This window comes from Pantherophis guttatus, chromosome 6 (assembly GCF_059756535.1).
Source record: "Pantherophis guttatus breed Tessera chromosome 6, ASM5975653v1, whole genome shotgun sequence".
NCBI lineage: Eukaryota > Metazoa > Chordata > Lepidosauria > Squamata > Colubridae > Pantherophis > Pantherophis guttatus.
Genome location: NC_142068.1, coordinates 68,140,897 through 68,167,787, shown reverse-complemented (window position 1 = coordinate 68,167,787; position 26,891 = coordinate 68,140,897). Strand labels below are relative to the sequence as shown.

The following is a 26,891-nucleotide window of genomic DNA, read 5'->3' as shown; positions in this document are numbered from 1 at the left end:
ACCCTGGATGTTGTCAATGGCGATCTGCGCATGCACGCGTGTGATCCCGTTGCGAACCGGTAGTAAAGGTAAGTAGAAACACCCCCCCCAGACACAGTTTTTTCCTGAACACCATCACTCTGCTAAACAAATAATTCTCTCAACACTGTCAACTTAGTGAAATGTTCACTAAGGCTGCATTACTAGTACTATTAGTCTTCTCATCGTTCCTATCACCCATCTCCTCCCACTTATGACTGCATGACTGTAATTTTGTTGCTTGTATCCTTACAATTTATATTGATCGTTTCCTGATTGCTTATTTGTACCCTATGACTATCATTAAGTGCTGTACCTTATGATTCTTGACAAATGTATCTTATCTTTTTATGTACACTGAGAGCGTATGCACCAAAGACAAATTCCTTATGTGTCCAATCACACTTGGCCAATAAAGAATTCTATTCTATTCTATTCTATTCTATTCTATTCTATTCTATTCTATTCTATTCTATTCTATTCTATTCTATTCTATTCTATTCTATAAATAAATCAGCCTGTTGGGAACCTAAACCTTGGCAGCGAAGAACTGAATTAAATTAGAATTTCCTTTCTATATGTGAAGGAAGAGATATTAAGGTAAAAGGAATATGAAGACTTAGCAGTATTCAGTTGTGAAAGTTTTAGGTAATGGGACAAGTGTGTATCTGTGATGTTACTAAATACTAAGTAAGAAAAGAATCTTCGAAACATACATTTTTCAGAATTGAGAAGTCACGTCTTTAGCATATCTGTCAAAATCCTGGTTATCTTGCATTTGAATATTCCATGGTTGTGCAATTTCTTTTTTGTTCTGTTTCAGCCAGAAAAAATATTTTACGTAGCAACAGATGGAAGTTTGGTAGATGAATTACAAAATAGGTAATTACTTTAATTAATAACATTTTATAAAGTTGAGGGACTCTGCCAAACTACATTTTATTTTGATCATTTTAAAAAATGTTTTGGAACCAATTGCTACTGGGGTTGGATATCTGTTATTATACTTTAGGAAAAGTGTCAAATTATGTATAAATTAGAATAAATACATAATTTATTCTTGCAAATAATGTCAACCATAGTGACACTCTTTCATTATTTACATAAAAAATTAATCTTAGAATCATCCAAAACAGCCTCTAATATAATAATGATCTGGGAGTTTTTTATGCTGCTAATGCACCAAATTATGTGATATATGTTTTAATCAAACGTTAAAAATAATCAAATTTAAAAATGTAAAAACTTGGTTGGCAATAAGTTGATTTAATACTTTAATAAACTCCTTGATTTCCTCTCTAAATGTCTACCTGAAATTTTAAAGCTGACATTATCCCAATGGTGTTTTTAAAATAATTGTGCCATTTTCAGCTGAGGTAATATATATATACATACTTCAATTAATTGAATAACCTCATAAATTATCAAATTGTATAAAATCAATATATTTTATATAAAAATATATAATCATTCAGATACAAAAATATAAAAACCATTTGTAATTAGTAATTAGTAATTAGTTTCACCCTACTTTAAATGTCTTATTTTAACTTAGACCTTCTCCACGGTTACATAAGAAATATTTGCACCTGTTCTTTTGTCATTGGTTCTAACATCACATCTATCAATGGACTTTTTTTGCAAATGTCTTTCCTGTTGATAAAGTGAAGAATCCTTTTGCGACTTTGCATGTTTCAGTCCACTAGAGTTGGGCAGCCAATAAATTTATAGATAAATAGATAATTTAAAATCCATTATACTCTGACTCTCACATTTTCAATTCATTTGCCAATTCTGCTCAGGTGTGTGTGAGCTAAAGAATTCTGGGAATTGAAGTCCACAAGTCTTAAAGTTGCCAAGGTTGGACATTCTTGCAAGGATCTGTTTGTCATGTGGGAACATTTATGCTTGCCACAGAATTAGAGGAAGATGGACAGCCATCATGCTGCTACAAAAGTTTTTAAAAAGTTAGGTGATCTTCCATTGCAAATTCCAAAAGGAATCCATACTCTTTCTTAGATTGCACTTTCCATCCCCAACATTCCTCAAGCTTCATGAACAAGATTGTTAACAAAAAAAGTGAAGGCACTTAAAAATAATAATCAGTTTTTAAAGGCACTTCCCATAGCATTAAATCTACTTCTCTGAAATCGTGAAGAAATGAGTGAAGACTCATCAAGCAGAACATTTTATTGCATTACAGTTGCTTACCATCTTCCAATACTGGTTTCTTTCTGCTTTCTATCTGCTGATCATAAAAAACTTAGAATAAGTTGAATTTTCATCATGTTATCTTTATTCATTGCAGCAGCAACAGTGCTATTTTAGAAACAAAGATACAGTATTAGCCACATTTCCTTTTCAGTATTTTTTCCCATTCAGTGTGTTTCACTATCCCAGTTTGTTCTGTAGCTGTTTTAGCTCTGTAATTTTTCTTAACAAAATTAACATCCTTCCCAAGTTGTATACTGTGTTCAAAACATGATTACATCAGGAAATGGACATAGAATAGTTTAAAAATTTCATGATCATAAAGAGTCTTCACACAAAACAGTATTTAAGGTTTTTTTAACTAATGGGTAAATTAACAGTATAGTAACTATACTGATAATAAACATCCTCTTGGTTTGTTTTTGGGTTTGTTTTTTTTTGAAAAACAGAATTGAAAGAACATTAAAAAATAAAATAATGGAGTGGCGATCTCATCTTCCAACTCGATGGCATCGACAGTGTACTAGTGTTTTAAGACAAATTCTTCCTAAGCTTGAGCTTAGAAATGGACATATAACCAAAGAAAAAGAAGAAAGTTATTTGGACGCTTTTCAAGAGCATTACTGGGTTAGTGTTTTGTTACTGTTATTGAACTACTCATTTGGGGAGAGGGCATCTGCCAAATAACCTTTCACAAGATATGAAGGGCTACCCTTGGAAAAAAAAAATATTTGCTTTATACACATGGAAGTATATTTTGCTTGCACAATACAAGTAAAATTTGGATCCTGGTTGTTAGTGGTGAGTCATTAACAAAAATTGATTATTAACTGAGCTCAGAGATTCTAAGTTGGGAGAATGAGGCTGAAGAAACAGAAGATGTAAGAGGTAAAGCCAAATTACTGCATAAGGTAAACCAGAACAGTAAGACAAGGATAAGACAGAGCCATAAAAATTATAATTATCCATATAAAATCCTTGGGTAGATGCCTTCATAACTTTTTTTTTATTGAGAAAGCCAAGGATAAGCTTCAGGCTATTCCTTAGAGAATTTTGTTACCCAAAGAGTAGCAATATGAACACTGGTTAATCACTTCGAGACATGGCACAAGTTAACATAAAAGTATGGTTCCTGTGTTTGACAGTATTCTCTATCTATCCTTGTATGAATAGTAGTGATAGAAAGCATGGACTTACAGACTTAAAATAGATATGCTGATTTAATTCTAAGCAATTTTCGAATTCACCCCCTTCCAGGCCATTAGAAGAACAACTTAATGTAGATGATTGTCACTATCTGTTCTTTTCTTCTATCATCAATTTCCTCACTATTTTCTTTGACCCTGGAGAATTTGCCCTGGGTATGATATCAATCCTTTTAGAAAAAATGTGGCATAAAATTACTCTTCTCTAATGGTTTCATTTATATGAAAGAGGTAGATTTCCACTTAGGTGGAAATTTGTCTATGCTGCTAGTGTTTGATAAAAGAATCATGAAAAAATAATTTGTTCCACTCTAGTTTTGTAAGAAGCTACTTTCTTTTCAACTATGTCTTAGTTATTTAATATTATTTCAGGTGAAGCCAGTTGTCTCAAGTTCAGCTGCTTGAAAACAACTGTTACTTTCCACAGTCTTTAAATCATAAGAGGTTGGCAGCATTCTTATTATCCCACTCTCTTCCAGATACTCCCAGTAACAAAGGAAATCAATTATCATTTCCTTGAAACACTCATAAAGGAAGACGTTTCCCCAAAAGAGAGAACAATATCATTTTGCATTAATAACTAGATTCCTCTTACTCCATAGGAAGTAGGATCCCTTTTCATTCTATTGGCATCATAATCAATTCTTGAGTCCAATGAACTGATATCTCCTTCACCCAACTAGTTATACTATACCTGTGATGACGAACCTATGGCACGCATGCCAGAGATGGCACGCAAAGCCCTCTCTGCTGGCACGTACACCGTTGCCCCAGGTCAGATCTCCGTGGCATTTCTTTCATGAGCTTCTGTTTCCCTGCAAACGACGAAACAGAAGCCAGCCTTCTACTGCATCCAACTACCCTATTGGGGGAGACAGGTGCTATGATGATTAGTCTCAGAGGCCTTCTTGCTCCATGGGTATAAAATTTTATTACTCCTTGCAAAAAAGTATTACACTGTGAAATGACATTATATATATGATCAGTATCATACCATTTTTTTCCATGAGGCTTAACTACATTAAACATTCTACTTCACATATCTGCTGTGATAATAAGCAGTCTCTGCCATAATACCAAGAATTTCAGATTCATCTGCAGTTTCAGAGTGTGAGCTGGTACAATGAATGCTATTATTTAGTTCTAGTAGCAAAGTGTCCATTTAAAAATTGTGAGTTCCTCAATTACTCTGTTCAGCACAAAGTACTATTTGCAAATAGTCATCTCAAAGCTGCTTTTTCAAAAGGCAACTGGACTGTTTTTTTCCTTGAGGAAGAAGAAAATGTTTTGCTTCTCATCCAAGAATCTTCATCAGTTCTGATGGGGAGGGGGCATCAGAACTGATGAAGCTTCTTGGATGAGAAGCGAAATGTTTTCTTTTTCTTCCTCAAAGAAAAAAACAGTCCAGTTGCCTTTTGAAAAAAACATCTGAGATCATAATGACCTGGATGACTGAAAATCTCCACAGATAATTTGCAAATAGCTTCTGAGTATTTTTTTAATATATTGATCAAATGATAGCACATCCCACACATCTTATTATCTAGTTCTAGAATTAGTGCATGCATCCACCTTCCCTAAATGCCTATGGGCATTTGTTTCTCAGACACAGGTGAGGTAATTGCTCTCAGCAATTCAATCATGAATGGTAAACCCAATAGTTGCTCATAATCTTTACAAAATGGAATAATACTATCAACCTATTTGATGCAAAAATGTAAACATTGCAAATTAAGCTGAATTTGGGAAGCCTAAGAGGATCTATTTCTTCTACTCTGGATCACTTGCTTCTCAGGAATTTTCTGCTCACCTAGTGATTCCTCAATTCCTCAAGGCCCTCAATATTTTTTCATGCATTCTAATCATCCCATATGCAGACAACTCTGGTTCTTGGCCATTGTTTGGGTTTCCAACTCTTTTACCAGGAAACATTCTTGTCCAACATCATCTTCTGTTTCATTGACTGATTCCTGTCTTTGGAATCAGGAATTAAAAGATATCCTGAAACCAGCAAAAAAACAATTGACTTGGCAACTCTTGCAAAGCCAAACGGTCTACTTACTCCAGATTTATTTCCAGTTGGGATTGCACTTGGTTATTTGAACCCTTCCAACAATCTTTTGTGCGTGATAATATTCTTTCTTTTAATATACTGTTCTTTTACAACTTTTGAACAAGACAGACAAATTAACAGATTTTAAACAAGATATACAAGTTAAACACTCATGGTATTTCATTGTTCCAAAGAAAGACAGTGAATAATGTTCTGTCCTCAGGCTCTAGGACTTTGATGACTTTACACCTTTCTGTAATTTTTGGACCAGTTTGCTATATCTTTCATCCCTTTCTAATTCTTACATGATTTATAGCCAAAGTTCATTAAGATCTGTCAGAGCTCATTCTTATAACCCTCTGCTATCCAGGATAAATATGATTCTCAGCTTCTATAGCTTACTTTCAAGCATTATTGGAGGGTTCTGACTTTACCAGGCCTCATCACAAAGAGACAAGATGCTTTCACCAGTTCTTTGATTTCTTTCAAATATGGAGTTAAAAAGGATCCCAAACAGCTGGTGACAGGTGTGGCAGAGGGTTCTGTGAACCCTCTTTTTTGCTCTTCATCCTGCATTCATCGAGTGTTGTTTGAGCTTTTTAACAGCTGGCAGGCATTTCATGCAGTGGGAAAGACGACTCTCTCAAAAACTCCAGGTCTCTGATCCTACAAAGTAGCTGATCTCTAAGATTAGAGCTTCCTTCCTTCCCCTCTTCACCTGATCCTTCACATAGCCCATGTGATTGATCTACAGTTTGGAAGTAGTAGAAAGTGAAAGGGGCTTAAAAAGTTATAAGAAACATTTGCAAAATACTGCAAATGCTGTATTAGAATACTTACTGCAAAAGTGTCCAAATTTGCATCTCCTATATTAGCTATTATTTTGAACATGAAACAAATGTTTATTGGCTTGACTGTGTTTCAAATTATACTTTATTGCAACAAGATTATTTTTAAACTCAATTAGTATATTGAAAATGGTAATCTGTCATTTAAAAATTATATCTAGAATAATTGTTTTGTATGTCATTTTGGTTTGTACTATTTGGATTTAAAGTACAGTTTTATGCAGATGTGTAATATTTAGATTTGATGCTATGTTTATTTTAAACATGTATTTAAAATTCTTTTTTTTTTTGGTAGGTTACAGGATTTCCTTTACAGATGCCATACCTAGATATCCCGTCAATAACTGAGGCGGTTTATCAGACAGGAATTCATTCTTCAGAAATTCCCTATACAGAATTTGCTCTTGCTGTGTATATTCATCCTTATCCAAATAAGATTTTATCTGTTTGGATCTACTTAGTATCTTTGGTTTGTCATCAGTAAGTAGCAGTAAATGACAAACCTCTTCAGGAATTACTCAGTGCATCTGTGAAATTGGTATTTGTGGTTTCTGAATTGTTGTTGTAGATAAGAAACTTGTCAAAAATATTGTTTTTTAAAAACCCTATTTGCTGTTTGATTCTTTCATTCTTCTAAAGTAATAGATTTATTTTATTTTTGCTTCTGTGAATAAAAAAAAATTCTAACAAAATTTATTTGGAATTTAACCATCTAAAGGTTTTGTGTGTTTTTGTAAATTCTTTTTGTAAAATATCCATGTAGTGATTTGGACAACAGTCTATAAAAATTTGCCGTTACTGTATTCTAGGATAATTCTTTAATTCCCATTCTATAGCCTTGAATTTCCTCCTGGCCTGTCACCCAACTATTGACTGGGCCCAACTATGCTTAACTTCTGGATCCAAACAAACTCAGAATTTTTTCATTATAGGAGATTACAAATGCCTTCACAAACTTTCATTCATTGATTTAAACTGGCTGCTCACTTGTTATACAATTCTGGACAACAAAGAACAATTCAAAAACAGTAATACAGACTATAAAACTATAAAAACTGAAAAACACAACATCTGTGGCATCACACGTATCCACATAAATAATATCCTATATATGGGCTCAGCCAGCCGTAGGGGCCATTGCTTGGAATAAAAGCCTTTTAAAAAAATGCTTTATGAAAGGTCACCAGAGTTGGGATCATCAGAATCTTGGCTACGAAATATGATGTAACCTAAGGTTTATCTTTGTAAGAATAAAATGAAATCTGCTGTACCTTCATATTTAATTTTGTAAGGTAAACATTCATATACATATTGCCTTCTTATAATAGGCTGTACAAAAAAATGGTTAAAGGATACCTCAGGAATGTCCCAACATTTGATATTATCTTTTGTTTGTGGCTCTTGAATCACCATTTGAGGCTTACCATGCAGTGATGGGATTCTACTGGTTCTCCCCAGTTCAGGTGAACCGGTAATGGCGGTGGCGGGAGGCTCTGCCCACCTGGACCTCATCACAGATGCTCTGCACATGTGCAGAAGGCTCTGCACATGCGCCGAGGTGGTGCGCGCACTCCCATTGGCGAACCAGTAGCAAAGGTAAGTGAATACCACTACTGTTACCATGCCATCTGGATGCTAAATGGCAATTTTAGATTTCTGAAAGCCAAACATTTTTAATCAATGACAAAATTTCTTTACAAGTCCGAGTTTCAGGAATGTGATTTTAGGTTTGATTGACACAGTAAGTCATAAAGTATAGAGCATACTATATTGGCTCTGGGAACACAGTATGGCTCTGTAAAATGCTCGATAACAGTTTTTTCAGCGTAAGCTTTATAATATTAAAATAGATACATCGTATAAAAGGGATATAACATTCATGAAGTATGCATAACACAGACAATTGATAGTGTATGTCAAGGTGTTCTTATTTTATTAGTGGAGATCAGAGCGCAAATGGAAGGAGTTGTTATCTGGATGTATTTTCATTAAATATTTCCCCTAGCATTGTAGTATAGTTCATGTAACAGTAATTTCAGCACCCATAATCTTATTCAAATGCAGTGCTAAGCGCGTTTCATATTTAATAAATAACATATTAAATTATAAATGATCACTAAGTTCATGAGCATGCCTTTTCCTTATTTATTTTTAATCTATTTATTAAATTTATTTGTTGCCCATCTCATATTGAAAGGGATCTGGACAGTTTATGTTTAAATTTAAAGTCAATTTATTGGATACATTCACACCATGGGCAAACTATGGGTAATCTAAGCTTAGTTTTATAATGAAATTGGTTCATTTTCTCAAATTATAGTATTATTACAGTTAAGGTCAAAGACATAACATTAAATCCTTTCAACTAAAAATGGAAAAAGTTTTTGAACACTTCTCCTGAGTAGCACTAAGGAAGTGAAAGCTCAGAATTTACACACAATGTATCCAAACTAGATTAATACCATGAATGCTGAGCATTGCTGATACAAGCAAGAGCCACTTGCTTGAGATAGGTGGTTTAGAAATTAGAAATATATTTCTGTTTAGATGCATGTTTTTATAATACTGCAGACTTATTTAATGCCAAGGAATTTTGAAATATAAAAATTAGTTAACTAATAATTGTTCAGTGATCATTTTTCATTCTAGAAAAAAGCAGCTAACAATCACTTTCAAGATGATTCAAAAATTTCTGAATCCTTCCCAAAGTTTATAAATGATATAAAATTTACAAGTCACTATAATTTTTGCAACCAACAATATTTTGATTATGGTTTCTTAAGAATTTCAAGAATGCTTCATGATACTGCTTGGATCATCCATTCAAAGCATGATTTATTTCGTAGTGTTAAATGTGTCTGATGACAATCCAGAAAATTCTCTTAGATCCAATACTGCATATGTCATTGGCCACTGCAAAAAAGTGTCTTTTTTGGTAAAGGGCATATTGGTACTTCTAAGAAGCATAATTATAATTATTGTAATGAATTGTAATTCATAAAAAAAAAAATTCAGATATGGCCATCTAGTAGCATATAGAACCAAGAAGTTCAGTTCACATAAATGGAGCATTTAATATAGGGCTAGAAGGTACCTTGAGGCTCTTCCAGTCAATCCCCTGCCCAATTGAGATATTTTAAAAATACAAGTTATGTAGTTTTTAAACGGAGTGGTGCAGTGCCCTAGAGGTGGAGGTCTTGCCTCACAATCAGGAGGCTGAGAGTTCAATTCTAGGTAGAGGCAGGTATTTCTCTCTCTCGGCACAATGAGAATATATCTGCTGAACAAAAGTCCGCATTGGCGACAAGAAGGGCATCCGGCCATTATACACTCTGCTAGCTCCATTCAGTTGCCCAGACTCCACCCTTGCAAGGGATTATTGGGTCATTAAAAGATGATTTATGTAGTTTTTAAACCAACCAAACTAAATGGAAGTTGCCAAATTAACTGTAACATGTTAGTAGCACTCTCCTTTGATTGGCTGGCCAATAATAGTTGGTGGTTAACATATCTTCCTTATATCTATATTTTTAATCTCAAATGATCCAATGCCAACATTACTGAACATACTTCTCAGAGCTATGCAAATCCTTTGAAAGTGGTGCCTTGAACATTGCTGGAGCAAAGATGAAGCACATAATTTTCATACCGGAATGATACCTTTTCAGATATGTACTATTCTGTGCTTGCATTTATCTATAGTAGATTTAATCTAGAATTAAATTAAATTTTAAGGCAGAATGCACCAACTAGGGAACTGATATTTGAAGACGAGGAGTCATACTGTTTTCTGTTGTGTAATGTTATCTGTGCACAACGCGATATGGACTTTGCTCAAAAAGAGGGATGGGTTTTCTGCGACTTCTTGCAGGTTACTGTGCAAATAGTATTGCCTGATATAATTAAAACAAAACATTTTCCCATATTCTAGCAGAATATATTTATATATATATATATATATATATATATATATATAGAGAGAGAGAGAGAGAGAGAGAGAGAGAGAGAGATTCAATATTGTTCACAATTGTAATTGTTTTCCATTCTTTCTTTCTGTTATCTTTTCCAGAAAAGGTTAGTAATGAAGTGAAAGAGTCCAGATTTTTAATAATTAAAAAAAAATACTTTTCCTGTTTTCTTTCATGTCTGTTCTATTACAGTCAAAAATAAACTTGGAACGCATTGCAATATCACTATCATTATGAATGTAACTTTATTCAAAGCACACACACAAGTTACGCAAAACTAACTTTATTTTTTAAAAGAGTGCATGGCACTCGTTTTTCCCCCAATGTGTAGTTCTTTCTTGACGACACACATTTTAATTCCTGCAGTAGCAATTTCAGCAGTGTGTCGATTCAGTGGAGGTTGACCAAATATGTATAAGAAAATAGGAAATGTCGCACAGTGCATATTCTATTGCCAATATTAATCTATAACAACAAACTCAAAAGGCTAAATAATAAATTAAAAAAGTAGTGAGCCACAAATCTAGGAACTTGTAGAGGATCCATTTTTAGCAAGAAGTCTAATTACTTAAATATCTTAAATAAGATCATTTGTTTTAGGTGAGTTTTGCTGGCTTGACTAGAAAAATTAACTCTCCCACTGCAATTCCAGTGTTAATTATTAACTAATGTTTTGAGTGTAAAGGGCCTGAAAGATAATTTTCAGATGTATTAGATGTCTGCTCTGCTGTCTCATTTATGGAGGACTGACACTGAAGGATACGTAAGAATTTTAGGAACAATGTGCTTGTTATTTCAAGTCATGGATCTCCACAAAATTGTACATTCAACATAGTATTGAGGTAGTTAAAAGTATGGAGAGTTGTATGAGCAGTATTGCAATTTGAGATAAGTCAATCATTCCTTTTCTGATGTATTTTGCAGTCCTTCATCCCCACATGAAGTGAAATTGTGAGAAATGACATCATGTAAGAAGATACCTCAGACACTCAATTCTGTTACCTAATCAAATTTTCCCCGCTCAGAGATGCAAACACAGTAATAATAAAATATGCTTAGGAAAGTAGTAGTATTTCCCCAGAATCTAAAATGTTTTCAGAAAGCTTTACTTCTTTCCCTCAAAATTCCCCTTTTTTATAAGTTGACACACACACACAAAACACATTATGGCATAAAATAATTATTACTATGGAGGATAGCTTCTCCTCCAAATTAAAGAATATTTTCTCATAGCACGGTCAGCTCACAGAAAACAATTAAGGCCATTTTTCCTTTAAATGAGAACTATTTAGGATGATCTCTTTTTCACTAGGGAAGGTCTGTCTATCTTCAGGTTCTCCACCCATTTGTCACCTCCATTCTCAGTCATCTCTAAATACTTGGATCGCACATCACTGGAGACAAGTATATCAAATTAAGTCACTGCTTAATCTTGAATGCTGGCAAGAAGATTCTTAAAATTCTTTACTGCCTATTAATTCAAATAATTCTGGTTTGGGTAAGAATAGAATCTAAGGACTTAAAGACACTTCTGATGATCGTATGTAGCACCCTTATTACAACTGCTTAGCTCACATTATAAAAATACCTGAATTGCAGCTGATGTGGCCAAAGAAATAGAAATATGGAAATACAGTTGTGCTGTAAGAGTCTGAGAACTTCCATTTCTCATTCTGCTCTCTGGCCAACATAAATAAGGCTTTATTTCTTGTAAGCATTTCAATTGTACCTGGAAGCCAGAAATCAATACAATGAAGAAAAAAAAAAACACCAAAACTTTTTGGACACAAATAGTTGGTTGCATAAAGTAGGGTAAATTGCAAACAAAACTCCATTTTTTTTATGGTATAGTACTGGCTTCATTTAAATACAACCTGCCTATTTTTCTCTGTCTCATTGCAAAGCACATTTAGGTGAAGGGAGTACTTGAATGAACATCTCAACTCCCTTTGGTATTTACTAATACAATTACCCTGAGGAACAGAACCCGAGGTAACCATTTAAATGATGTATATGTCCTGTATCACAGTAACTTTTGATTATTCCCTGAGATGGTATGATAATTTATCTCTACATAGCTTCAGTGAAGACAAGAATACTTGAAGTAGAAGATTGAAGAACATTAATCCAAGGCCACTGAAATACAAGTTCTCATCCACCGGCAAATCAAAGAATTGAGCTGCTCACTAGATGAAGAAGGCCTCTTCTCTCACTGGCGTCTCCATCTTCTGGAAAGCAATGGCACTTAGTGGTTCAGTATCTTACTAAATACTGCACAGAGCTAAGTAGAAGCAGCAGTGTCGTCAACGTCACATATAATCTTTCATCTTTTCAGGAAGACAAGACCTGCAGACAGGGCAGGTGTCTCTCAACACGCTTTTAAGGATGTGTTTTAAGTTCAGCCTGTAGAACTACAGTGTGGCAGAAATATTTTTTTTCATCTTTCTCCATTATTCTGCAAGTAGGCACATTCTTGTACTTACACCTTCTGCAACCGAGCTACCTTTGGGAGAAAAATATGTTCTCTTCCAGCCTTTTCCCAGGTTTCAGAAGGACCCCAAATTGTCCTCTTATTATTTATTGAACACTGGTCACACAGAGAGTTCTGCTGTAGTCGTCACCTCTCAAAGCATGGAGTAATACAAGGGTAACGTCCAGCAATCTGATAGGTTCGATTGTAGGAGACGTTTAAACATGGCTTCACCTCTATAGGGACGGCTAGTGACATTCCAGAAGTCTGCATATGACTTTGAGCCTGAATACCACCTTGTAAACCAGCTGGGCAAGTCTGCATCGGGTAGGCTGAGGTATGACTGCTTGACATAATCGGCTGACAGTTTTGTTGCGGTGCTGTTTGAAGATACGGTAGAGGAGTCTGATGCGCTTGAATATAATGGGGTATCTGCTGCTGGGTGGGTTGAATGGTTGTTTGAAATAAAGTGTTATGAGGTGGTTGAGAGCTATGTTGTCCTTTTTGCTTGTTGGCTTCTTTTACGTCATTATCATGGGCCCTAGAATATTAAAATGAAAAGGATTATTTTCTGTTTGACTACATTGGATGAAATCTACAGTTCATCCAAACCCATGTACAAGGAGAGGATTATTTTTTCATTCATGCTTGATGGGAATGGGCCAATAGTTCTTCTTGATTCAATGTCAGCATTTCTGCTACAAGAAATAAAACCTCATCTATCCATCCATCCATCCATCCATCCATCAAAATACAACCTATATAAAACCTTAGTAACACCACACCTAGAATACCACATCCAGTTTTGGTCACCACATTACAAAAATATGTTGAGACTTTGGAAAAACTGCAGAGAAGAGCAACTAAGATGATTAAAGGCCTGGAGACTATAACATATGAAGAATTGTTGCAATATTTGGGTATGGCTATTCTAAAGAAAAGAAGGACTGGGGTGACATGATAGCAATATTCCAGTATTTGAGCGGCTGCCGCAAAAAGAGGGGGTCAACTAATTCTCCAAAGCACCAGAAGGCAAGACAAGAAACAATAGATGGAAACTAATCGAGGAGAAAAGCAACCTGGAATTAAGGAAAAACTTCCTAACAATGAGAACGATTAACCAATGGAACAGCTTGCCTTCAGCTGTGGGTGTTGCATCACTGGAGGCTTTTAAGAAGAGGCTGGACAACCATTTGTCTGAAATGGGTATGGGGTCTCCATAGGGGTATTAAGTGAATCTAGCTTCCCCATTGACTTTGTTGGTCAGGAGGTCACACAAAGAGGATATCACAATCCCGGGACACTGCAACTATCATAACTACATGCCAGTGGCCAAGCATCTAATTTAGACTATGTGACCCATGGGGATGCTGCAACGGTTGTAAGGGGGAAAAACGGGTGCAAGTCACTTTCAGTGCGGTTTTAACTTTCAATAGCTGTGGCAGATTAACAAAGTTGGAGACCTTGTAGGTCATCTAGTCCAACCCTCTGCTCAAGCAGGAGACCCTACACCAGGGATGGCGAACCTTTTCGGCACCAAGTGCCAAAAAAGGAGCACGCATACATGCTTGACTGCCCCACAACTCGGAAGAGGAGCTTCCCAGGGGGCTTGCGCGTGCTGGAAAATGAACTTCCGGTTTATTGTTTAGTCTTCCAGTTACTGGCGCACATGCACGCACGACGATCAGCATGCTCATGCCGCAAAACAGAAGACCAGCTCTTCCAGTTTCCAGCACTGCTGCACGCACAAAGCCCAACTGATCATTGCGTGCACATGCGCGCCAGAAACCCAGAAGAGGAACAGGCGACACTGTGCGTCCCAGGCAACATGGCTCCACGTGCCACTTTGGGCACACGTGCCATAGGTTCGCCATCGCGGCCCTACACCATTTCTGACAAATGGCAGTCCAGTCTCTTCTTGAAAGCTTCCAAAGATGAAGTTCCCACAAACTTCTAAAAGCAATAGCACTTAGACTTATATACCGCTTCATAGTGCTTTTACAGACCCTCTCTTAAGTGGTTTAGAGTCAGCATATTGCTGCCAACAATCTGGGTCCTCATTTTACCCACCTCGGAAGGATGGAAGATTGAGTCAACTTTGAACCGGTGACACTCAAATTGCTGAATTGTTGGCAGTCAGCAGGAGCATCCTGCAGTACTGCATTCTAATCACTGCTCCACCACGGCTCTTTAATGGTCATTAACCGTAGCTTCCCCATTGTAAACCGAGGACTGTCTGTACTACCCTATTAAGTGAAGAAAAATCATTCCAAACACTTACACCAATAGTCGCTCAATACACGGCAACAGAAAATCCCAGGAATATGCTGTCAGGCGATGGAGTCGCACTGGCCACGTTGGAGAAAGACGCAAGATAATCCTTGAGGAAGCAACACACGCAGCAGCCACTAACGAAGGGGCATAATTTAAAAAGGCATGATCTGGAGAGACAGAGGATAATGGTTAAGTCACGCAAAGGCACCCCCCCTCCCTCTCGCAGCTAAGTAACCAGGGGGAGTTTGAACAAAGCCATAAAAAATGCACCTTGTAGGGACACTTCCAGAAAGTAGTCGGCATATTTGGCCATGTACAATTTGGTTTTTTCCAAGCAAACCATCGGCCATCCGTCATGGAGGTCTGATTCGTGAACGGCGATCGAGAGATAGTAGTCTATGAAGTGAGCAGCTGTGGGCAGGCAGAGGTTCCACTGGAAAGTTTCTAGCAAGAGCAGCTCCATGTGCAGCAAATTCTGTTTGGTTAGGACCAGGCTCATGTTGGTCATACACCCCAAGCTGTTCAGCTGTTCAAGCTTAGGCACGCTGTCTTCCTTGTCTTCAAATTTACCTGAGGGACATGAAAGGGGTGAAATACCATTAAGAACACAAGAAAGGATTTTTAAAAATTCTGTGTGTTGTCAAAGGAGATTTATCTCCCCAAAGAAGGTTCAGTTACTATAGTCAGTTCTCAACTTACCACCATTTGTTTAGGGACCGGTAAAATTTACAATGGCCCTGAAAAAAGTGATTTATGACTGTTCCTCATACTTATGACCACTGCAATATCCCCCATGTCACAGGATCAAAATTCGGGTATCTGGTACCTGGCATGATTTTACAACGGTTTGCTGCATCTCGGGGCATATGACCTCCCCAGCCAGCTTCAAAGAAGAAAAGTTAAGGGGAAAAGCCAGAGCTGCTTAACCAAAAAAAGGCTCATAAAATTGGACACGACTCCCTTAACAGCCCTTGGCTAAGCAATGGAAATCTTCGTCCTCATTGTGGTAGGACGTTGACAACTAACCCTAATTAGTTGTTAAACCCAACATTGCTTTTGGTTAAAAAGTACACTATGATTGCACAGATGGTTAGTAAGCACAGCTGGGCTCATTTCGCTCTAATGCACTGTTATCATCTCTAATGACAGATCTAAGATGCCAGATTGGCAGCAACCTTTCAAATTATTTTCTCATTCAAGGCTTGGCAACAGGAATCTTTAAAGGATCAGATCTCGTTTGTCAGAGCTCCTCATTAAGGGGAAGCAATCCCTTTAAAAAAAAAAAAAACTTAGGCTAAATTGATATATTTTTTAAAAATGGGTTTGATGTCCATATTTTCAAGCCTAAAGCAAGAGTTCTCATATTTATTCTGTTATTTGAGACAGGCGTGAATTTTGGAAAACGTCAACAGTTTACAAGGGCCACTGGACTTATTGTGAAATCAATTCGCCCAATGTTTGATCCAGGAAGTTTGGTCTATAGTTGGTGGTTCAGAAACAGCTGCAGAACGTAAGAACCACACTGTCATGGTGCTAATCGATTGGATCCACTTAACAAGCCAAGATATGGCTTAATTAATCTTAGGTTTGTTGATTGCCCACAATTGGCTGAGTTCATACGTAAAGCTAAGCTGCAGGGCATGCTCTTTAAAGAACAATAAACTAAGTTAAGTCAAAAAAAAGTACACACCAGTCAAAGTGGCTGCAATTTCCATCACTTTCCAAGTCAATCCACTTTTCTGTGATATCTAAAACTGCATTCCAAAAGTGGGTGATGGCTGGGCCCATTATTTTGAGGGGTGTGTGTCAGGAGTTTTAAGAGCTAAAATGGGCACCTGAACTTTCAGTCCTTAAGCCTCTGGGACTCAAAAATACAAAGAGTGCCCTTTATTTTTGATGGCAATGATTTTGAGGGACACAAAAGAAATGCTGGAGTGAGAGCCGTCTGCAACCCATGAGTTGCAAGATTTGCTCCCTTAGCTTAGCTTCCCCCCTCCCCACCCCCTTCTCTCCAATCCTTCAATATCCTGAACCTTTCTGTGGATTTCAGAAACGAAACCCTTTAAACTGATCATATCAAGGGATATAATAGCCGTTACAAAATATCATAAAGTTGTTGTAATGGATTGGAAGAGTAGAAGATACCATTCGTGTGTGAAAAAAAAGAACTTCCCAATTCGGGCAATTTGTGCTCTTCCCAAAAGCACAAATATAAAGTTTGTTGTGACATAACCTTATGATTCTTGACAAAGGTATCTTTTCTTTTATGTACACTGAGAGCATATGCACCAAGACAAATTCCTTGTGTGTCCAATCACACTTGGCCAATAAAAAATTCTATTCTATTATTCTATTCTATTCTATTCTATTATTCTATTCTATTATTCTATTCTATTATTCTATTCTATTATTCTATTCTATTCTATTCTATTCTATTCTATTATTCTATTATTTGCCATGCAAATGTTGCCCCTAAAATTACAGAATCCATTTCTTTCCCCCCCTCCCAGAAACTGCTGCAGCTTAGCAAATAAAAAAACTCGGGTTTCTGCGATCCGTGATGGGTCTCAGGACGGCTGGTTTAGTATTAAATTGCCAACCATTTTTGTAATTCAACAATTTGGTTTCTAGTCTGGGTAAAGCAATTTCTACCTGTTGAGCTTCTTGCTTTGAACTTACTTGCTAAAAGCAAGCAGGAAAGAGCAACCACGTGTAGCTGTTGAATGGAGATGTCATAACGGTCCATAAAGAGGTCCAACAGGTAAACGGCAAGGTGTCGGGCAGCAGGACAGAGACGAAACCGGTTGCTCACAATGGCAATCAAGTCTGCAAAATACCTTCTCAGATTTAACTGGGGAGACTGGCCTTTGTAAGAGGGCAGCTTCAGCTCCTAAGGAGAGAGTAACAGCGTTTAAAACAGCCGCTGCTGTAGAGAAATTGGCACCGAGAATAATTACATCCAAATTGCATTTCTTCATTCTTCATTCAGTTAGCATAGTTGCCCGTCTTACATAAGTGACACTGGGAGTCTCGCGTCCATTAAAAACTTCAAAAGAAACAGCGCAATACAAAAACAGAGAAACAAAACATATACAACCATGTCGAAAACCATAAAATATATTCCGCAACTACGCTATAAAAACATACAGTGTGTTCAGGATAACCAACAAACAGGCTCTACACCACAACAGATCCCCAAGCAGATTTAAGATCATTTTGGAATTTGGGTTCCTAAGAATGGTTGTTTAATCTCCCTTATATTTTAAAAAGGGACACAGAGAGTTTTATAGCTCTCATTCCCAGAATTTGCACTGCAGTCCCTCCTTCAATCTTATGAATAACAGGTGAAGTCCAGACATTAAATCCACAAAACAGTTGAAAAAAAAATTGCAGGAAGATAAGGATTTTGGCATTTATCTTTGAGCATAGTTGTTATTGTTGCTTATGGTTGAGTTTCCCTTAACTATTGTTATTGTTATTATCACACAGGCAATAACCATGTGGGATAGGCAACTGAAATGGTTGTTGTTGGCATCAGCACTTCCATCTTGGGGCAGAGAAGGGGATGGAGACACTAAGTACAGAGTAAATATCAGGGTTCCAAGTAACACCCCTAACCAAGTCCTGAAGATCCAAAGAAAAATATGGCCTCCAGGGCTGAGAGTAATCATATCAACATATCTCAGTTCCCCACTGAGCTACAGCAAAATGGTGAAATGTAAAGTGGCACTGAATCATTCTATATGATCTGAATCAAGACATTCTAACCCGGGGGTGTCAAACTCAAGGCCCATGGGCCGCATTCAGCCTGTGGGGTGCTTAGATCTGGCTGCAGGGCCGCCCTGGAAACAGCGAAGGACCGTCCCATTGCCTCTGCCAGTGAAGACAGAGCTTGGGAGGGCCGCACGTGGCCCTCCTGGGCTCCATTTTCATGGCAGAGGGCTGCAAGATGCCAAGCTGGCCATGCCCAGCCCAGCCATGCCCACTCGGCCCCCCTGAGGTCAAATATAACCCTGATATGGCCCTCAATGAAATCAAGTTTGACACCCCTGTTGTAACCCAAGGGGAAAATTCCTTGAATAAAGCATACAATTAAATAGAAGACAATGCTAGCCTTTACTAAATCTGAAATATTGTCTGAGCAATAAATGGCCAATAGTTGTATTGAGGATAAGAGAGGCAATCTTGACAGTTTTGCTTTTTGGTATTTTACATTTTTCTGAAATTTAATAAAGTTTTGGAAGTTCCAGTCCTTGTGGAAAAAAAATTACAAAAAATGGGAATGAGAACTAAAACATTCGTTGAGTCCCGGGAAGCAAGATAATATTCAAAGAGAGCCAAACAAACAATGCTGATTAACTGGGATACAAGGAGGAAGGGAGTTGTAGGACAATCAGTTTTGCAAGATGTCATTGTTATAGTGTATCTCAATAAACTATAGTTTCAGTCTTGCTGTGGAGTTGATATTCTGGTTTGGTCTACCTAGTGGGGCTGACAATCATCAGTTGTCTTTGATGTCTCTCGTTTGCTGTATAAATTTGGTTTTACTTGCATAAAGGACATTCATTTCTTTTTCTATCAATGCTAAACCTGTGAGCTTGGATGATACAACCTCATTGCTAATACTGATGGTGAATATACTAAGAAACACATTTTCCAACTTTTTTTAAAAAAAAATTCTCGAAAGAAAAAAACACGAGCAAATTCTTTAAAATATCTTCCTGTGCCCGGCTATTTATCCAACTGGGGAAGATAATATCAATTACCAGCCCTTCCCCTCCCGAAAGCCAATCAGAGTTAACAGGAAATGGAAGAAGTCTGCTATGACAACTTTAAGATGTGTGGACTTTAAAATATGTGGCATGGCTGGCTGGGGAATTATGGGAGCTGAAGTCCGCACATCTTAAAGTTGCCACAGTTGGGAAACATTGCTACAGAAGAAAAAGACAGAAGGCAGATTAATCTTCTGATACCTGATTTTCCATTCCATAATCCTAAATTCACCCATTGCACCAAGTCATACTATTACAACGGTCAGATTCACAAAGAATGCTAGCAAGAAATCTATTGAAAAATCACAGTAGCTGAGCTCACCCATCTCACTAACTCAAAATGAAAGAAACCGCAGTTTAATACAACACATCAATTTTTATTTAATCATTTTAATGTATGCCGATTAGTGTACAATCAAAGTGACAATAAAGTTATTCTAAGTCTAAATCTAATATTAGTAAAATTGGTCATAGTAAACATTTCCAGCTTTCTCCATCACGATCATCACAAATGACCTTAAAGTTCAGTTTTATTCTTTACTGTAGTACTTGGGTATATGACAACTTACATCTTCTGTTAATGATTCTAGAACATAAGCAATTTATTAGATATAGAAACGAGTAGATGGATCTAGTTTATTCTACGTTGTTAGACAGTCTACCAAGGGCCTTTCTATTATATTTATTCACACTATTTCTCTGCAATGAAAGAAGTCACATACTTAAATTCCACTTTACAGTTGGTAAAACAGGATGGAGCAGTTTAACATGAATCACAGTAGCAGTAATTGAAACAGTGAACCTTCTCTGAGTTTTGCTTGACTTGAAAGCAATTCATACTTCAGAGGCATCTACTTCTGTTAGACGGGAAGTATATTGGAACTATTAATAACTAATGCCATCAGGTATCACATATCAGTGGATCATTAATCCAGAAAAGACCCAAGGTGGACACTTTGGGTATAGCTACGATTGCAATAAGCCAAAGGAAAATTCTGGGTGCTTCAGTATATTTAGCTGCCGATGACATTAATAATAAGCTATTTTGGGCTATTTTGTGTCTTATTTTTGTTGTTCTTCTATGACAGACAGAAAAAATGTTGAGCAAAGAAGGTATAGTTGGAAAAGGAGAATAACACTGTGGTGTCCTTGGTGCTTTCTGACTTTGATTTTTTGCAAATATTTCATTACAAACTAGGTAATATCATCAATGTACTAAGGACCCCACAGTTCAATCCTGAGGTACAAATATTCTCTTCTGACATTTTCTGAACTCCTGGTACAATTCCATGAAAGAAGCTTAATGAAAACCCCTTGTAACTCCACTTCATTGGGAATCACCTGATATGCACATCAGTGGTGGGTTCCTCCTGGTTCGGCCGAGCCGGTAGCGATGACAATATGACGTCACTGAACTGGTTCTCTTTGTTTGGGAGCTAGGCCCCCTCACCTCCCCGCGTTATTCTTACCTTTTATTTGCCCCCACCCCCAATTTATTGCTGCCTCCCAAGTCCCAGCTGATCGGCTAGAAGGAAAAAAACTGTTTAAACTCTTGCCGCGGGGCTTCAAAGGGCCGCCCTACAGTTGATCAGTGTTAAAAGGCAGTGTGGTGGTAGACCGGTGGCTCCAAAAACAAATGAGTAGACCGGTGGCTCCAAAAACAAATGGGTAGACCGGTGCCTCTGCAAGCAGTTAAAAGGCTAGTAGACCAGTACCTCTGCTAAAACCTAAATAATTGTCACATGACCATCAAGCCATGCCCACAAATAAGCCATGCCCACAGAACTGGTAGTAAAATATTTTAGAATGCACATCAAGCTGAAAGCATTCAGGGTTCAGGCAACATTCATTTGAAAACCAAGGACAGCTTTTGGATTTGTTAGGCATGTTTGTACCCAAACCCATCCATTATAGTTTGCAAATCCTATGGCTTAATATTTTATATGAACCTCAGCAACAGCCACAGTTTATTCAACCAACTGAAATAAAAGCTGCTCTGGTGACTGATTCAAAATGGGCAACTAGTGTCATGGAGCCAAAGGAAAAAATAATAATAAGAGATAAGAAAATGAACAAAAGATAACTCTACAAATAAAGAAATCAGGACATTCTACCTGATCAAATAATCCTATCAATTTAACAAACAACAATATACAATGATGGAACTAAATTTCTCAGGTCAGAGTTGTACATTATGTTACTTAGAGGCATCTTGTTTGAGGTATGTCGAGATCAATCAAACCATCCCATTGATGGAATAGCAGAAAAGTGTAATACTTACGGACAGGTCACAAACAACTTTTGCTAAACATTTCAGGAATATACATTGACATTTACATTGTCTATTTCTGTACCATGATTTAATTGGTAAAGGAATTAACTTGTTTTTCTGGATTCAATAACCTACTGAACTTTAAAGCCACTACATGTTTGAACATGGGGGGGTAATTAGGTTTGTGATACAAACACAGCCAAGGAGGTGGAGTGGTCTGAAAGCAAAAACTTGGGTTTTTTTTTTTATTAACTACTGCCTTCATACAGTAAATTAAATCATGATTTGTTAAGTCATGGCTCTTGGGGTTAACTAACGTCTCTGCCTGTTAAGCCACAAATCATGCTTTACAAGCCACACAATCTCCAAGCTAACATATTAAACATCACCGAATAAAAACCATGTTATAGCTAAGCACTAACTCACTGAAAATATGATCTTAAATAAAAAGATTATAAAGAGGTTAAAAGTTACAGATTTAAGTTTACTGACAACTTTCTTCCACTGAGTTTGGAAAGATTTCATTCTGAGTTATAATCAAGATAAAACCTGAGTATGTTCCCTTCCTTGATGGGAACTAAAATCACGTGGATGAAAAGTCTTTTTACACTAGAGAGATAATTACTGCAGCATATTAATGATCAGAGACAACCACATTTCAAAGAATTATCAAAGTCTAGAGCATTTACATGAGTAACAGAACTGAATCAGTACATTATACCCAGTGGTTCTATCATGCTTGCTCTAAAAAAAGTTATGTTAAAAGAAGGAACCTAACTAATGCACCTTTCTTTATCATTACAGTATAATGATAAGAAGCTGCACCAGGAGCCTTTTAAAAAATCCCAAAGTCTCTTCAGAAACTGATAATCAAACATTTATAACAGGGGTCCACAGCATGCCAGAAATTGGGCCACACAAAACAAGCAAAGCCCCATCCGTGGGATGCAAACAGCCCACGTAACCACATCCCACTCCAGCTTGCAGAAAAACCTCTTCATGGAACTGGTCATTGGTGCCCAAAAGGTTGGGGGCCACTGATTTATAAGACAAGACATGGCTGCCTGGTAAACACATTGCTGTAAATCACTTGATCATGATTCATTGAATAGACCCTAATAAATTGGATCAATCCAATGCAGAAAGACACAAGCTATGGTAACTTGATACACTGTTTGCTCCCGAGCCTAGTATTTCCTAAAGGAAATAAAAACCCTATGTATAACTTCCATAAATTCTTCAGGGCTGGGTAAACCTGAGCATTCTTACAGACATCTGCGAAGTAATAAATGTTATTTCAGCTGATCTTTTGAATCTAACTCCGCACGTTCACTGCAGTCTGCCTGCAGGGAGGGAGACCTAAATAAGAGCAGCAATTTCCAACTAAGATGCAAAGCAGCAATCAGCTGCTGAGGTCCCTTCAACTGTTCTCCGACAGTTGTTCCTGTAACCCAACATCTCTGACATTGTCATCATTTTTTTAGGTTGCTAAGCCATGGCCCCAGGAAACTATGTTCAGCAACCCAATCTGGGGCTGTCAGTCAACCTAGAAAACTTCAGGGATACTGACCAGAAATTTTTCCAGCCTGACCAAATGTTTCAAATAAAGAAGAAATGGGTTTAGGTTAGGTTGTGGTTTTATGGTGTTGGTATTATTATAAGTATCTTGAACTTGCATTGGCAGTATTATGACAGCTTCTGATAAATGTTGATTTATTGTAATGCATTCTGCATTATGCTGTAAGCCACTTAAGAGTCAGGTGACTGAAGTGGCAGAGAAGCATTTGCAATAGACAAACGGGAGACACAGCAGGATTTGGAAATAAGCTACCTTCTCTCACAAACACCTAGATGGGTTACTCGGTGATTAAGGTTACTTGTTGACTGCCCTCGATTAGGAAAAAAAAAAATCAGATGAGAGCAGAATGAACTTTTAAAATCTGACATATCCCCTTTCTTTTTCTTCTACAGGTTTTGGAAAAGCCGTTTCAGTAATAATTTATTAAATTTACATGCCACCCGACTCCCAGCCACAAACACCCTGCACTTTGGGAGGACCATTTCATTTTATTATACTGCCCTGAACAAACCCCAGAGCAGAAGGGGATCTTTATTTCAGTTCCCACTGAAAATTAAAACTTTAGTAGGCCCAAAGCAGAATCTGCTAACTGTTCTTCTCATAAAGGAACAATGCTGTCACACCAATCTCCGTATCTGCACTTTAGGGCAGGGAGCAGGACTGGATTAGAGGAAAGAAAGGAAATTGGCACCAACAAAACTACACATCTCCGCGGTTGAAATCAGTGGGTTTGGCTGCTGACTGAGAAGATCTATTAACTTCAGGGCACTGTCTGGCCAGATCCTACACAAACGCTACAGGATCACAGCCAGTTTTCTTCTCCTGACTGAAACCCACAAGCAATCTCAATGCCCTGAAGTCCTGGGAAGTTTCAGTAGCATCACTTCCAGGGCCTGGAAAAAGCTCCCGAAGCAAATCCTACTGAAGAATAATGACTTGGAATCTAGAGCTTCTGCCTCAGTTTCCCCACTTGTGAGTGCAAAGACTGATTATATGACTCAGAAGGGGGGGGGGGGCTGAAGAAATTCAAAAGGTGGGGGTGTTTAAAGGCCAGAGAGTGGGGGGGGCTTTCTTTCCCCAGCTGATCAAGACCCCAGACCTTCTTGGCTTCGAAGTGGGAGGGCAGAGAAAGCAAAACTTGAACCCGGAGCCCTCGATCTGCCTCTTCCGTCCGGCCGCGGACTCCAAAGATCGGGCGGGGCGATCCGTCCGACTTACCTTGTAGCGAAGAGCTTGGTGGATGTCGGCAGCCAGCTGTCCTTTCCACCACTGCCCCTCCAGCTCCATGGGACGGGATGGGGCGGCCGGGGATCAGAGCGGGGAGCCTGCGGGGCAAAAAAAAAAAAAAAAAAAGGGAAGCCGCAGCCGGTTGTGAACTCATCGATGGGCCGCAACTCTCGGGCAAAGCCGCTCAGTTATGCCGCCGGCAGGAACTCCTCCCCGCCCCAGCCGGAGTCTCAGACCTTCCCCTCGAAGGAGGAGGAGGAGGAGGCCGGCCGGGGTTGCGCCCCAGCTGATTCCACTCCTTGCTTCTCTCCAAGAAGCGGCATCGGGAAGCAGAGCGATCCCGCGAAGGTCTCCCCGGGGACAGCAGGAGCGCGGCTGACTCGGGATCTTCCCAAGCCTGGGAAGCCGGGCCACTGGAGTGGAAGGAGCGGCTCTCGTCCACGGCTCCCCGATCGAGCCTGTCCCGCAACAACTTCCAACTTCTCCCGGCGGAGAAGGGAAGCCGGGCTAGAAGCGGCGACGCCAAGACAACAAAGGGCCAGACACGCTTTCCCTCCCCTCCCGCCCCGGCCTCGGCTACCCCGGACGGACGCTTCCCTCTCTTCCCCTTACGCCGTTCCGGCCGTCGTCGAGCTTACCGGAGAGTTCGCAGCTCCGCTTCTGCTCTTTACAGCGGCCGGGACGGGAGAACCGCCTCCAGCATCTCCCCGGACATGTCGGTTAAAGGCAGCAGAGCCGCGGCATCCTCCCCCACCCCGGGAGGGGAGCTTTCGCCTTACCAGCCCCGTCCGGTGGAGCGGCCCCTTCGGCCCATTGTTAAAAGAGCTCGGCGAGCGAGTCTGTATATACAAAGACGGGGAGCCAGGCACATGCGGCCGCGCCTCCGCCAATCCCCATTCGCCTTACAACTCCGCTCCAGCCGCCCTCTCCAATCAGCGCGCGGCTGATCCGCAGGGCCCGCCCCGCCGCTTTCGTCTTTACACTCCCCCCCCCCACCACCTTTCTTGCTACACGCGAGGAAGTTTTGGACCCATTGAATTGCCGTAGCCGCTCCGACTTCTGAAAAAAAAGAGACAGACAGGGACGGCCGAGGTGGCGTCACGTGGTCGGGTTTTGTGCAAGGGGGGGGGTTTGGTGGGGGAGTTGTGTGTGTCGCGAAAGGCGGCTGCCTTAAAAAACAGCAACAACAACGCGGTGTAGCTTTGGCGGCCCCTGAGTGGGCAGGGTAGACGGGCGAATGAGTTTTGACTATCTTTCGCCTTAAAAAGTTTTAGGAAAGTTTCTAAAGTAACTTTCTCTTGCACCCTGCTCGTGGAAAGAGGCGTGGAACGGGAATCCGAGAGACACGGGGATCGTGTGGCTCGTTAAAAATAGCCGGGAGAGATCGCTCGCCTGGGTCTTTCAACGCCAAAAAAGACCTTGATAATGTTTCTTACCCCCCCCGCTTAACCCCCCCCCCCCCAAAAAAGATGGGCTTCATTGTGGAGCATTTAATCTTTCACTTGGGTACTCCATGGTTTGACAGAGTTGCTCTCTAGACTAGACATAAACTCTGCAAGACGTATTTATTTTGCGGTATTTAATTACAGACGGAAAACAGGGTGCATTGCCCAATAAAAACTGCTTTTAAAGATTGCGCGGTGCAATAAGGATAATTGGGTTTCAATTTGATGCATATCTATTGAGAGTGAATCCGGTGGAATGGAATGGAACTTTCTCCTGTAGATAAGCATCTGTCTGTCTTCCCTATAGCATAATTCTGAGCCTATATATAGCATAGTTTTCTGAAGATTACAAAATCTTGTCTTAATGGGCTTTACTCTAAAGGTAACTGTCCATGCTACTAGGATAAGCCTTATTTACTCCAGTGGGATTTCTCAGTTAAAATGTGACTTGGGCACATCGTCTCTTAATACAGTCTTTGGCAATTCAGGCCATAAGCAAGCAATGAATAAAATGGGAATTAGGGTGGAAATAATTGGTTTGCACATTTT

The 26,891-nt window shown here is 38.8% G+C and overlaps 2 protein-coding genes across 3 annotated transcripts in view; one reads left to right on the top strand and one right to left on the bottom strand.

Annotated features, from left to right (window-relative positions):
- The window catches only part of CC2D2B (coiled-coil and C2 domain containing 2B), a 65,060-nt gene extending 58,020 nt beyond the window's left edge, over positions 1–7,040 (top strand). The window contains 3 exon segments of the mRNA XM_034430459.3: positions 842–900; positions 2,679–2,856; positions 6,631–7,040. Of these exon segments, the coding sequence (XP_034286350.3) occupies positions 842–900; positions 2,679–2,856; positions 6,631–6,819 (426 nt within the window). The 3' untranslated portion in view covers positions 6,820–7,040.
- Positions 7,041–10,529: 3,489 nt separating this feature from the next.
- CCNJ (cyclin J) lies at positions 10,530–25,803 on the bottom strand. Of its 2 annotated transcripts, none has more exons than XM_034430461.3 (6): positions 25,536–25,803; positions 24,889–24,995; positions 17,727–17,937; positions 15,318–15,617; positions 15,055–15,214; positions 10,530–13,314 (listed from the first exon to the last, which is right to left on the bottom strand). In XM_034430461.3, exons 2-6 carry the CDS (start codon positions 24,955–24,957, stop codon positions 12,921–12,923), a joined length of 1,134 nt encoding a protein of 377 aa, XP_034286352.1. In that variant the 5' UTR covers positions 24,958–24,995; positions 25,536–25,803; the 3' UTR covers positions 10,530–12,920. The 2 variants fall into 2 exon arrangements, with proteins under 2 accessions (XP_034286352.1, XP_060538805.1); XM_060682822.2 differs by having other exon boundaries at positions 25,677–25,799.
- Between the last annotated feature and the right edge of the window lie 1,088 nt (positions 25,804–26,891).